The sequence below is a fragment of the Acomys minous genome (assembly GCF_964271855.1).
Source record: "Acomys minous genome assembly, chromosome: 12".
In the NCBI taxonomy this organism is placed as follows: Eukaryota; Metazoa; Chordata; class Mammalia; order Rodentia; family Muridae; genus Acomys; species Acomys minous.
Window position 1 is genome coordinate 83,187,781 of NC_140493.1, and position 15,127 is coordinate 83,202,907.

A 15,127-nucleotide genomic window follows, 5' to 3' on the forward strand; every position below is an offset into this window, starting at 1 on the left:
CCATTTAAACTATGAGAACTAATGTTTCTTCCATTTTGTTTAACAAATTATTAAAAAGGTACAAAAAAAAAAAAAAAGAATGACTTACAGTCCATATCAAGTATGGCACGAACGGACCGCACAAGCTCCTTGGATTCCAGAAGCAGCGTTGCTGGGAAGCTGCGTCCATTCCTTCCCAGTAGTGGAAGTGAAGTCTGTGATGCAAACACAGCTCTTCTTTCACTGTGTGAAAAATGAAATGGCCTTGAGGGTACCACACAGCAACTGACACCCATCTTTGTTAAACCCGAATTTGTATCCATTATGTTTGCACAAGGATGCTTCTATTTCAAGGAACATTACATTCATAGAGCTGTACAAGAACTCGATCACATAGAAATTTGTTTCTGCTTTCATTTGTTTACTATACAGTAAATGCACATATTTTAAGAAATGTTTTGACTTTATATATGAGAGAAGTAAAGGAAGAAGACTCCAAATTGTTGGTCCTTTTGTTTTATTTTTTGAGATTTTAGATTAAACATATAAATACTAGTTTATTTTTATTCAACATATGTTTTCTAGTGGAAAAAAATTTATTTACAAGCCATCTTTTAAAACATGATGTCATTGGCTCACAAGGCCAAACTTAAGAACTCTCCAACTCAAAGGCATGGCCTTTCCTCTGTGTTGGATGACCAAGGCTGACTTCACACAGAAGCAGTGTAACAAAAGTGTTCTGCTCTGAGTCAAATAAAACAAAACCTGTTAAAGTTACAGGAAAAAATAATCATGGTGGGGGTATTCTTAAATTTCCTTATTAAAAATAATTCAATAAAACCAAAACAGCAGGAAAGATCTGAGAGCGACCCTGAAGAGTTCTGCACACCAGGAAGAACAGACATTATTTTCAGTTTCCAGGAGGACACTCATCAATACCAGGCAATGGGGAAATCTCAGTAAACCCTGAAGGCTGAAATTGTACAGATCATATTTTCCAGTCCTATGTAAGAACCAAGATCAAAATTGCCATTAAAAATTTAGAACAAAATAACTAGGAAAAAAAAAAAAGAAAGGATAGGGAAGGGAAGGGGAGGGAAGAAAAGGGAAGGGGAGGGGAGGAGAGGGGAGGGGAGGGGAGGGGAGGAGAGGGGAGGGGAGGGGAGGGGAGGGGAGGGGAGGGGAGGGGAGGGGAGGGGAGGGAAGGGGTTGAGGGGAGGGGAGGGAAGAAGTGTGAGACTGTAAGACTGTAGCAGTGTGTAACTTTCAAGACACCGCAGAAATTGCTTACTATAGCTTTTTAAAATGGCCTTTTCCCCCCTAAAAAGTATTTGAGCATAAGGATTGCTTTTTAACTATTTTTAAACTTGATATTTAATAAGAAAAATTTGAGTTAGTAAAGGTCAAAATGAGAATTAAGGGAGGATGGAGGTACACTTAACATATAAAAGGGGGATATGGTTGCTGGACAGTTTTAAACCCTTACTAAAACAATACTCATAGAATCCATGGGACTATATTGTAAGTAACATGGCCAACAACAAAAATGCCAGATTTCTTCATAATGAGAAATGAAACATTACAATGAATGTAAAAGTCAACAACTGTATATATTATTCTAAATTGGAAAAAATAGCTATGTTAACACTCTTTCTTTTCTTAAGAGAAGCTCTCACTGTAGCCCCTCTGGTCAGCCTTGAACTCAGCAGAGAGTCTCATATGTCACCTCACAAGTGCTGGATCACAGGTAGAAGCCACTGTGTGTGGCTCATTTCCTCTAGTGGACTGCTGACTTCACAGTAACAGGTGTCTCTGTTTCTGCAGTTGGTGCTGGCAGAGATGGGCACAGTATGAACTCTGGCAGTCATAAGGAAATAATTACTTTTGACATAGACCAGTAGGAATCTTTCTTCTGCATAGGCCCTTCATCGCTTATCAAAGAGAGCTGTGCTTTGGGACAAATAAACCTTATTTGTATGTTTGTAGTTGCAAGGAGGAACCCTGAAGCCAGCGCCTTCAGGTGAATAACAACAAATCAAGGTGTAGTCTACAAACATGCTTCTTTTATATATATCTACCAAATGATGAACATGAAAGAAGCTGATTACCTGAATAGGTTTTGCAAAATTCTATTTGTCGTAACGCATCCACCGGGCTGAGACTGATCCTCAGCATCTGCCACCAGCACCTTATCCTCACACAGACAGGGCGTGTGCATCCTTAGTCTTTTTTTTTCTTTTTTTAAGATTTATTTATTATGTATCCTGCCTACCAGAAGAGGGCACCAGATCTTACCATAGATGGCTGTGAGCCACCATGTGGTTGCTGGGAATTGAACTCAAGACCTTCAGAAGAGCTGCCAGTGCTCTTAACCTCTGAGCCATCTCTCCAGACCCCTGCATCCTCAGTCTTAGAGTACAAAGTTACAGTGGCCGTATGAATGCTTCCAGCAGTTTCTTTCAGAGTGTACTTACACTTTGAAAAAGTTAAAACAAACAAACAAACAAACAAACAAACAAAACCAACCAACCAACCAACAAAACAAAACCTGAAAAAGAGCATCCAATGGGAATCATGTAGCATTCTAAAACCACTCGAGTATTTTAGCCACAGTAATTACAGAACTTACTGCGTTCATACTCTGTAGAAAGTAAAGTATTCTTACCTTAAATTTAACAAAGGAGCAGAACTATCCAAAACTACTTCTTGGATAGCCTAGGGATAGACAAGATGGTGAAAGAGATTTGTAAGTTTGATAACTTAAAAAAAAAAAAAACCCAAAACCAAAAACTACTTCACTTGATTAATTGATTTTTATGATTTTCTTCTTCATCAACTACGCAGATGCCCCTATTATGGTGGGGAGTCAATTACATTAACATGTAATTCTACTTAGAAATAATTATAAGATATTTCTTTATTTAGAATATTGGTATTAATTTATTTGTGTGTGAGTGTGCACATGTGTGCAGATGCCTGCAGAAGCTAGAAGAGGAATGTTAGGCTCCTTGGAACTGGAGTTAAGGTGGCTGGGTCACCTGACATGAGTGCTGGGAACTGAATTCAGGTGCTTCACAAGAGCACCAAGCACTCCTAGCTGGTAAGGGAAGCCAGCACGTCATGATAACACAGTTACCAAATTATGTTTACATGGTGTCAGGATTTTAAGGAAAGTACTTATTAAAAGACAGTATATATTTTATTATATATATATATATTTATTACTAACAGTCTATGTAATGTTAGCTATTCTTTTCATATACCAAGGTAAATATAAATCTGACTATAAGTTAGAATTGCTACTTTGCAAGAGATGTTTTTGTAGTCACCAAACACCAAGTTTCTGTGACAAGGACGTATTCCCGTTTCCTCCCTCTGCTTGTTTCTTCCTCTTTTCCTCCCTTAGTACTAGAGATTGAATTCAGGACTTCGCATATGCTATCCCAGCGTTCTATCATGTAAGTCTATTTCCAGCCCTCCTTCTAACTTTTTATTTTGAGACAGGATCTCGTCTTAAGTTACTCAGGGTGGCCTTGGACTCACTTAGTACTCCAAAGAGGCCTTAGATTTGCTGCCTTGCAGCCACAAGAACCCAAGGAGCTGAGATTACATCTCTGTGCTGTCAGGCTTGGCACATTTCTTAGAAACAATGTAGAATAGCTATTGGTTTCAGGATCCCTGGGTCTATAAAAGTCCACAGATGCTCAAATGGTTTAGTAGGTATGCATATGTTACGCATAGCCTATGGACTCATGAGATCGTCTAAATAGATGACTTAGTAATAAAATACAGCCTTTATGTAAATAGTTTTACAGTCTATCATAGTCAAAACACAGTCAGGCATTTTTCTGTTCCAACAGAAGAAGCCATCTTGGGCCTGAGCACATAGTTTAGAAATGAGAAGTGAGGTAAACGGCACTGTAGAGTCTGGAGAAAGACAGCTACTACCCTAGCAGGGTAAGACTACGCATCACTTCATTTCCATAGCTTCAACAGAGAGCTGGGTGTGGTTTGTGGAGCATCCTGGAGTTTTTGTTCCTGGTTCTTCTTTTTTAAATGAATAAATTAATTAATTTTGAATACCTAACCATGATTCTTACATTTTAAAAAATGTAAATTTATTATAATTTTTCAGATTACATCCAGATTGTTATCCCCTCACTTGTATCTTCCTGTTCCCACCCTCCTGCCCTCTTCTGTCTTATTTCTCTCCCCTAGACTTTTGATAGAATGGGATCTCTTCCTTCACTGTAGGACCACAGCCTATCAGGTCTCATCTGGATAGCCTGCTTCCCCTTCCTCTGTGTGCCTGTGGGCCTCCCCACCAAGGGGAAGTGATGAAATGGGAGTGCCAGAGCACCAGAGTTCAGGTCAGAGGAAGTCCCCACTTTCCCCACAACCATGAAACATGAGCTGTCCATTGGCTAGACACACTACAACTAACATCAAAATAAAAGGTCCCGGACTCGCTGCTGTGGAATCTAAGGAGACAGTGGGTCAGCTGTAAGAGAAAACCTACCTCCACAAAATGAAGGAGCCTTTCAGTAGATGCCTTAAAAGTTTTCCGAGCCATTTCTGATTTTCGCAATTGGCAGTCAAGAACTGTGACTCTCTTTCTCAAGTCCTGGACACTTTCCTGAACAAAGACAGTAAAAGTAGCACTGTTGCCATTTCTTCAGTTTTCAACAACTTATTCCTATTTTTAGTTTTCATGAACTAGCAACTGATACTACTATTTCATTTATTGTCTCTCTTTCTACAAATGTGTTTGATTTTGAGAACAGGTGCAACATAACTAATTAAATATTTAAAAGTTAATTTACACACAGATACTTTCAGTTCTATGACATACTCTGTATATTATGTTTTACAGTGACTTACATCCAGCTCAGATTTTTTTAAAGAACTTGTTTTAACACAGGCTAACAGAAAACCTTTTCTGGGTGGCACAGGCCAAAGTGCTGACCATATACACACATATGCACAGATACACATGCATATACAATAAAATCCAAGAAAGGCTGGACTGTTAACAACAGAGAAGAAGCATCCTATGAAGAACAGCAGCAGTGCCCGTGCTGGCACGAACAGCCACAGTGATGAGGAAATGCTGAAGCACGGATCGCTCTGAGGCACATGCTGACCCTGGAGGGCTACACTGTGAAGCATGGATCGCTCTGAGGTAACCCTGACCCTGGAGGCTACACTGTGAAGCATGGATCGCTCTGAGGTAACCCTGACCCTGGAGGCTACACTGTGAAGCATGGATCGCTCTGAGGTAACCCTGACCCTGGAGGCTACACTGTGAAGCATGGATCGCTCTGAGGTAACCCTGACCCTGGAGGGCTACACTGTGAAGCATGGATCGCTCTGAGGTAACCCTGACCCTGGAGGGCTACACTGTGAGGCACGGATCGCTCTGAGGCACATGCTGACCCTGGAGGGCTACACTGTGAGGCACGGATCGCTCTGAGGCACATGCTGACCCTGGAGGGCTACACTGTGAAGCACGGATCGCTCTGAGGCCCATGCTGATCCTGGAGGGCTACACTGTGAGGCACGGATCGCTCTGAGGCACATGCTGACCCTGGAGGGCTACACTGTGAAGCACGGATCGCTCTGAGGCCCATGCTGATCCTGGAGGGCTACACTGTGAAGCACGGATCGCTCTGAGGCACATGCTGATCCTGGAGGGCTACACTGTGAAGCACGGATTGCTCTGAGGCCCATGCTGATCCTGGAAGGCTACACGTTGGGTTTCATCAGACATACATGGCATGCAGAGCTGTGATGAGAAAATGAGTGAAACAATTTTCATCGAAAATGTACTTGGATTTTGGCTCTGCTCAGTAAAAAAGTCTGTCCTGAATAATTGCTAAATGTAACGCTCAAACAATGATTGATAGAGAAACAGAAGGAGATTTGGGGTCTGAATTTATATTATTTAGAGGACATGAAAAACCCATAACCTGAAACTATTACCTAAATTGGTCCTAGGTTAAGAGAAGCAAAAATAAAAGTTGCTGTGGAAGCTACTTTTCTAAGTTGAGATTTCATAGAATGTTCATAATTGTGTCAACCCCCCCCCACAAAGTTGAAATTAAAAAATCACTAAACATGAAGAATTATATCTTGTGAATTGAAATTCAGATAATTAATCATCACATCTAAAGAGTGTATATATTAATCAGGTACATAAACATAGAGTAACTATGTTTAGCATGTTTTAAAAAGAGAGAATTGAAAATATAACAGGACCAGCAACTCAAAACAGATCTAATGAGAACAAAAGTCAAAATTTAATAATATAGTCATTATTATGTTAGAACACAACAAATAATGCCCAATTTCATACACATAAAAAGAAAATATAGAAACTGGAAAACAGAAGTAGTAAAGGTTCTGAGAACGGAACAGATAGGTAAAATTTGAAATATGAAAGGAGCCAACAAATCTGGGCTCGGGGGAGGGGGGTGTGCTGCAGAGATTGATGCATCAACCAAGGACCACGCATGACGAGGACTTAGTCCCTCTGCTCAGATATAATAGGTAGGCAGCAGTCTCCTTGTGGGTCCTATAATATGGGGAGTAAGGAGTACTTTTGACAGGGACTCTGGTGTCCGTATATTGGTCACTTCCCCCTCGTGGGGAAGCCTTGCCAGGCCACAGAGGAAGAGGATACAAGCAGTCTAGATGAGACTTAATAGGCTGTGGTCAGAAGATAAGGGAGGAGGGCTCCCCCTTTCAGAGGACTATGGGAAGGGGGAGAGGAGATGAGGGAGGGAGGGTAGGACTGGGAGGGGCTACATCGTGATGGAAAGTGAACAAATTAAATAAATAAAAAAAAAAGAAATACGAAGGGAAGCGAGGTAAGCAAACACAGGCAAATCTCTTGAACTACCAGAATAAAAAATTAAAGAGAATCTGCATGGGGATTGGAGAGATGGCTTCCTGCTCAAGATCACTTGCTATACTTACAGAGGACTCAGGTCCCAGTATCCCGACATACAAGGCAGCTCACAACCGGTTCTAAGTCCAGGTCTAGGGATCTGAGTCCCTTTTCTAGCCTTAGCAGGCACCAGGCACATGCATGGTATACATACATGCAAGCAAAATGCTCATTTTAAGAAATGAGTAATTTTTCGTTTAAATGTGTGCAATGTTGGACATGCCTGTAATCCCACACTTGGGAGGCACAGGCAGGAGGATCTGTATGAGGTCAAGGCTAGGCTGGCATACAGAGTGAAACCTTGGAGAGAGAGCAGGGATGGAGAGACAGACAACCTGAAATGACAATCAGAGGATGACAGTTTAGAGCTTTCCAGACATGGCAAGACAATGATGTTCAGATTAGAAAGTTCAATGTATCCCCAACAGCATAAATTATAATAGATCAGATCAACAAATGACTGATGGGGGTTAAAACACCGACTATCAAAGCAAAGAGATCTTAAAACCATATAGAAGGAAATACATAAAAAATGACTAATAGCTGACATGAGAGCACAAAATAAGGACAATCAACAATGTTGGGCATGGTGGCACACGCCTGTAACCCCAGCACTCAAGCAGGCAGAGGCAGGCAGACCTCTGTGAGTTCAAGACCAGCCTGGTCTACAAAGTAAGTCCAGGACAGCCAAGGATACACAGAGAAACTCTGTCTAAAAAAAGAAAGAAAGAAAGAAAAGAAAAAAAGAACCCCCCCAAACAAAACAAAACCTAACAAAGCTCCCCAAATCCAGCCAACTAACCAACCAAAATGACCAATGAACAAAGTTATACAGTAACACAATACCCTAAATCTACACAGAGAAACCCTATTTGGAAAAACCAACAAAACAAAACAAAAACAAAGAAACAAACTGGCCAAACAAAGAAACAAGCAAAAAGCAATAAACAAAGTAACATAATACCTTAAATGTATTTAAATATATTGTAAAAGTAGAATCAAAATGTTTTTCAGAGGAAGGAAAAGGAGAGTTTATCAACAGGTCTTTACTGAATGAATCTGAAGCAACTGTTCAGGAAGTAATGAAGTTTGAGATGTGACAGTGAATTATTAAAAAAAGGTATAAACAAAGGGTCTATCCAGATCAATTCGGGCCACATTAAACAACCTGCTTTATAACAGCCTTTTTATCAAAACAGTGGCAAAAGTGAAGGAAACCCCTGCCAAAGCTGCAGCTAAAATGCAGGCGTGCACCACTCAGAAAAGCAGACCTTCACTCACTACCTTTAGCCACCTCTTCCAAGCCCCAGTGGCTGTGGAGGCCTAAATACCATCACAAGAGACCTCTGGAAGAAACAGGCTTGAGTACTATGCCAGCATCAGATTACCACGGCTGCTGAGCCAGTCATGAAGACAGAAGATAACACTTGTGTTCGCTGTGCATGTCAAGGCCGACATGCATCAGGTCAGACAGGCTGAAACACGGATCAAGCCTGATGCAGAGAAGAGGAGGATGTCCAACTGGCTCCTGATTACAACGCTCTGCATGTTGCAAAGAAAATTGAGATTATCTAACTAATCTGAGACCAACTGCTAGTCCTCAAGACATATTTGTCACCATGCAAATATTGGAGACAGTGTAAAAATTTAAAACCAGTAAAGGGAAGTATATATAATTGGGCAGGGGGACCAGAACTCTGGACTAATACAAAACTCCAGGGAAATAACACGAACACATAGATAGCTATAATTAAGAAGAGGACAAAGATGAGCCAAGTGCTTTAGTAAATGAAAGGATATAAAAGGAAAGTCATTTCAAATTATAGACCACCAACTAATAAGAAGAGGGTGGGGAGAAGATTATGCTTCGTGCATGCCACAGACATAACTGAAATAAATAAAAACTAAAGGTTGAAGTAAATGAATATTTAAATATATGTAGGTAAATATTAAACAAAAGCATGTAACTATTTTAGTTTCAAGACTTGTAAGGGAAAGATTTACAGATGGAAGAATCCTAACATTTTCATGAAAGATGGTTGTGTGATTCTAAGCCTTAATATAAGTAAAAGCACTGTTTCAAATTAGGTAAATAACATTAAAGGAAGGAAATCACAAGAGAGATATTAGTATGTTTCCCTTACAAACTGATGGTTTAAGAACACAAACACATTACTATGAACAGAGAGGAAATGAGCACCTGATGGCCTCGACCTTGTTAACTACATGGAACCGCATGTGACATGGCAACAGCATTTCAAGCTCACTTTGACCATGTGTAAGGACCAGGTGCACATTGAGCCATGAAACAAACATCAGCAAAATTTACAGGGTTGTGATCTATAAACTAGATACTTTAGCTGGTGACAAAAACTTTCTGTGCCTCAGTGCTATTCATAAAAAAGGCCAGAAAATTATATAGACAATATAATTAGACTATCATAAAAGACATAGTAAGAACAAACTGTGTTATCTGCAGTTTGTTGTATGTAAGCCAATGAAAGAGAATAAAGAGCCACATCCATATGGAATCTTGATATAGAGCAAAGATGACTTCCAGGTCAGTTAGCAAATGAGATTTTTAAATAAAGAATCAGGTAGTGTTCATTTGGAATAATGGAAGTACAAGATGGCTCTCCATCTCATAAAGTGCTACAAAACCAATAATAGAAGTATCAAAACTTTACAGTTTCTAGAAGAAAATGTAAATAAATATCTTTGGAGATCAAAGGACTTTTAAAAAGAAATGGGAGAGAAACTGATAAGTGTGGTGGTCTGGGTAAGAATAGCTCTCATAGGCTCATATATTTGAATAGTTAATCTCCAGTTGGTACACTGGGAAGGATTAGCAGGTGTGGTCTTGTTGACAGAGGTGTGTCACTGGGGGCAGGCATCGATGCTTCAAAAGTTCAGAACATTACCAGGTAGCTTTCTCGCTATCTGATGCTTGTCAATCAAGGTGTAAGCTCTCAGCTACTGCTCCAAAGCCATTCCTACCTGCCTGCTGCCATGCTCCCTGCTATGATGGACATGGACTCCAAAACTCTGAAACTGTAGGCCTCAAATAAACTCTTCCTTCTAAAACTGTCATGGTGTCTTATCATAGTAATAGAAAAGTAACTAAGACAGTGAATTTGAATGAAAATTAAAAGCTCTTTTCTATTTCATTATAGAGTAGAAAAGGCAGGCACAAGTTTGAGAGGGTAGTTTTATAATATATAAGTTAATATATATTCACTACATGTCTCTAAGCAAAAGACAAATAACCCAATGGGAAAATAACTAATAGATACAAAAAGCATTTCATTGAGAAAAGTAAATGAGTATTGATTGTATAAATACATGCTCAACTGTTTAACTCAGACAGGGAAGAAGAAATGGCAGGTTTACATCATTTGGGGATATAATTGACCCCATCACGGTTGATTTCAAGCTCTCAACATCCATCAGCGAACATGGCACTGAGAAGACACAAGTTCTCATGAGCCAGTATGGTTCCCAGCACACCACCATGTCAGTCACTAGTAACTGGGCCTAGGATATTATACCAACCAGATGGATAAACATTCAAAGTAAAAGAAAGCAGCAAGAGGTGAATGGTAACTTTCATCCAGTCTTCACAGGAGTACAAATTAGTTAAAAATACTATAGGCATTTACTTATAAAGTTGAGAATACAGTTGTCATTTAGCCTGGCAATACTACTTCTTATAGGTAGCAGTTACACATGCGGAGGAAGTTATAGGTATCAGAATGTTCTCGGAAGCGTGATTCACAGTAGAATAAGGCAGAAATAACAAGACTGCCCATCAAATAAGAATGGATCACTGCATGGTGGTAATTCTCACAATGAAGAATAAAGATGGAAAATATACAACTAGCTACACATTAACCTGGTAAACAGGCAAAACTAAACAATCAGGGGCTAGATATACAAACAGTAAAATATCAAGAAAATGTAAACACGAAATCCAAGGAAGTAGGAAACTCTGAGGGGAAGGGCCGTGGATGCAACCTGGAGAGGGAGCCTGTGGTTTTCCACAGGTGTTAGTAGTGCCTTATTTTATAATAACATTTTTTAGCTAAAAAAGAAAAAATATATCTTTATTTATGTATATGGGAGCATGCCTTTGTGCAGTGTACATGTGGGAGTAGTTGCCAATGGAGGTCAGGAAAGGGCGTGAGGTTCCTTACAGGTTACAAGCTCCTCGACCTGGGCAGGAGGAACAGAACTTGGTCTTCAGCAAGAGCAGCAAGTATCCTTAAATACCAACTTCTCTCCAGCCCTGATAATGTTTTCTTTCTTATGCTTCGGATTTATTTTTTCAAAAGCTCAAGTATAAATTATAAAACAGATTGATAATCTAAGGGAAAACAACAGGAATACGTAAAAGCATTACGACAGAAACAATAGACATTTAGATGCTCTGGAACTAGCTCGGTGCACCTGATAACCCAAGTTCCACTCCCAGCTCCCATGTAAAAAGCCAGGGGAAGTGGCACACTTCTGTCATTCCATCTCTGGAGAGGTGAGTTGAGGAGGGCCTTTGGTGCTGCAGGCTCCAGTGAGAGTCCCTGTAAACAGCCTCCTTCTCCCATCCCCCAAAGATGGTAGCTCTCGAGGGATGACACCTGAGGTTGACTTCTGGCCTCCACATGCAGATGCACACAGATGCACATGCACCCACATGTTAGTCAACATGAAACCCTCCACAAACAAACAAATAAGTAAAGATAATTCAGTATTCGAATCTTTGTTTTGTCGTATCTAGGTCAATAGCTGCTTAAGCAATCACACGCCATTGAAGTTACTTCTCAGCTGGTATTGAAATAGGAAAATATTGACGTTGAGATGCTTATGTTTAATATCTCCTCTTTCAAAACAATGAAAGAGATTGATTTTAGGGAGGTACTGTAGATTTTTATTAAAAAGATGGAACGGGATTCCCATCAGGCTACAGAGGGAGAATCAGAATTAATTATATTACCAGGCAACTCAGGACCAAAATATTCCTCATTGGAGAAGACCAAAGGTGAATAAACTAAACTTTACACAGCAGAACGCCACACTAGGGGCTGCAGAGATGACTCAGTGGGTAATGGTGCTTGCTGCACAAGCCTGCAGACCTCAGTTTGTTCCCAGGAGCTCATGCAAAGGTTGGTGGAGACAGGTGACTAGAAAACATTGTCCTCTGATCTCCACGTGTACCTGGGCCGCATGCCCTCCCTCCTCCAAGGACACCACCACACAGACACACTCTCAAATATTTAAAAACTAAAAACAAAACAAAACAAAAAAAGAACACTGGATAATTTTATGTAAACCTCTTAGAAGGATATTACTTAAAAGTATAGCGCTAAGGAGTAGTGCCACAAGAGAGTACTAGCCTAACATGTACGAGGTCCGTCTTCAACCTCTAACACTACAAGAAATAACAAAAAACATTTATACTATTAAACACTAGCAACTTTTGCTCTAAAAATAACTAATTATTTTATTAAAAGTATTTTCAATATTTTGGTAATTTCTAAAACACTTTCATAATTAGGTTACGTACTATAGCCATACCTGTTTTAAAATGCATACAGACAAATAGATGTCTGTGACTAGCATTCCTAAGTGTGGCTGCTTAAGTGCTACATGGTCCTTGTGTGGTCTTCATCAGTGGTGGTGGGGCCTCCAGCCTTCTGTGGAGCTGGGTTAAATGAGCAGATATGCGAGAAATAGTGGGGACTTCTCAGAGCTGAGCAAAGAAAATTACATTTTGCTATTTTTAAAACTAGCTTCATTTTCATTTGGTATGTTAAAGAACATGAGCCTCATATGCTTTAATATTTATAAATAGCTTAAATTTGTTTTGTCATCTCTTGAAGGCTGAAAGGGTTAGAGATATAAATACTCATTACTTATAATTGAGGAATTGCTATAAAACTATAAATGTCTGCCTCAATTTATTCCAGTTTAGACCTTCAGTGATATAGACACACACGGACACACACCCTACTATAGCTTTTGAAGGCTGTGCGTAAGTAAGGATGGCAGGTACACTGTGGACAATTTATACATAGACACGTTCAGCTTGCCTCCTCCAGGTGCTCAGTATCTCCTGCCGCAGCTGAGTGCCTTCCTAGAGGAGCCCAGTTTAGTATTCCTTACATTCGGAAAATAAAACCAAACAAATTCAGACTTGGTTTCTTCTCATTAGTCATTGCGGGTCTTGTGTAGAAATTCATTAACTTGTATAGCACCCCAACTTCTCTAGTCAAAGAGCAAAACTCATCCCTTGAATCCCCTCCTTCCATCTCCACAAAACAAATTAGGGAGCTCAAAAACAGAAAGAGAAAACCCGTGTCACCAATTAAATGTTAAATAGTTCCAGACCTGAATGGCTGAACGGAACAATGCTGACCAATGACCCAATTAATTCGGGGCCTGTGCTTTTCCATCTCAAAGCTCTTTGGATAAAGTGCAGGCCCACAACTTCTGTGCCACCCTCTTCACGACACAACATCCTATCATTGAATAATAGAAGACAAACACTGACCTAGTTTAGACGTGCAGATGAAAAGAAAATGAAAACAGGATACGTGACAGTGGCAAGGAAACCATGGTAACTAGAGAGGGCTGTTTGCTTACTTTATTTTGGTCAGAATAATCAGCAAGCTGAGCCTTTAGCTCTGAGATCTCAGCCTCGAGCAGACGGATCACCTCTTCATAGTCCATTTCCATCCCATGCGCCTGCCTCTGTGCAGCTTCAGCAAGATGGATCCGGCTTCGCAGAGCTCGTGTTTCTTCAGCCACAGCTTTGGCTTCCTAAGGAGTTAAAAGTTAATGTCAAGTGAATAAAATGCACAACATACTTCTGTTGTCCATTTTCTCATTTTGGTAGTTACGGGTCTCAAGGCTTGATCTGTGTATGTCCTCTACGTTCCACCTAAAAACTAGTAACCACGCTATTTCATTATGTGAACGAGCTGTCCTGTCCTTGGTTGATTTCCTGAAAATTTTTTCACTATGAAGATTTTCTTTTGCACAAAGATTCTGTATGAATCTTTAGTGCTACACATCTAGCATCGCTTTTGCTAAAATGAAGGAAGGTAAAGAAAACTAAAAATCAAAATAGACGAACAGGAACGGATTCAAAAGACAAACGAGGTAAGCTACAGAAGAACTAGTAGGTGGCTGCTCTGGCTGTTCTCAGCAGGCTATGCAACTTCCTTAGACCCTGTGGAGGGGCTTAGAGTGTGGGGGCTTCTTGGTGGACTGAGCCCCAGAGGCAAAGGTTTCTTCCCACACATCGGACTGTTGCTTCTTGCTTTGGTAGTAGCACAATATATAATTGTTTATCTGTTGGAGACAATGCTCAACAGATAATTACTGAGCACACATTATGCGCTTTATCTGTCTTTGCTCATTCACTTTTTGGAATAACATCTAGAGAAAAGCACTAATATTCATATTCATGGACTTCGTATACAAGGAATCAGAGACCCAGAGGATAAACAAGCTGATCAAGAACATGTCATATGCCAAAATTTGAGCCCAGGTCTGCTTGACTTAATGCTGATGATCTCCTTTCATCACTTTTCTGTCTTTGAATGATAGAATTAAAAAAATGCTCCAAACACTAGGTATACTCTCCACCTTGCAAGGTTAGGGTGGCAAACGCCATTTGCTCTCTCAAAATGTGCCTTGGCGCTTGGTCACAGTCCCCCAGAACACCTGTGTAACTTAACATGGGAGCTATTATAGCGTGAACTATTTGTTTAGAGGGTGCAGGGACCTCTCTTCTCTGTAACGGAACTTTCTGCTCCAATTGCCACGGCTAATATTAAACTATGGCTACTGTAATGTTCTTGAAGCTGTTATGGTGCGTTTACTTTTGTTGGGGGTACTGGGAGAAGTAAGGGTGCGGGCATATTCTCAAGGCTCTGTTTTCACCCAGCATCCAGTAACTTTAATACAGGCCATTTTCTGGAATGTGCATGAACAGTGTACACATAAAACTCTCACCCTCCAAAATCTACATTCCAGTTTAGAGAGACAGACAGTAGCCTAGGCTTACCAGTTACGATCTCCTTGAGGAGACAATGACTAGAGAGACCCACAGAAGAGACCATGCCACGATTTCCTAAAGACAAGTGTTCAGAGGAAAAGGGAGCACGTGTGCAAAGGTCCTGGCATTGGATTGGGCTTTGC

General features: G+C 40.3%; 1 protein-coding gene across 3 annotated transcripts in view; it reads right to left on the reverse strand.

The window, feature by feature from the left end:
* STXBP4 (syntaxin binding protein 4) overlaps positions 1-15,127 on the reverse strand; it is a 134,339-nt gene that overhangs the window by 51,765 nt on the left and 67,447 nt on the right. For all 3 annotated transcript variants that reach the window (XM_084750199.1, XM_084750201.1, XM_084750200.1), the window contains 4 exons: positions 13,565-13,741; positions 4,499-4,615; positions 2,645-2,694; positions 89-222 (listed from right to left, as the gene is read on the reverse strand). In XM_084750199.1, the coding sequence (XP_084606325.1) occupies positions 89-222; positions 2,645-2,694; positions 4,499-4,615; positions 13,565-13,741 (478 nt within the window). The remainder of the gene's footprint in view (positions 1-88; positions 223-2,644; positions 2,695-4,498; positions 4,616-13,564; positions 13,742-15,127) is intronic.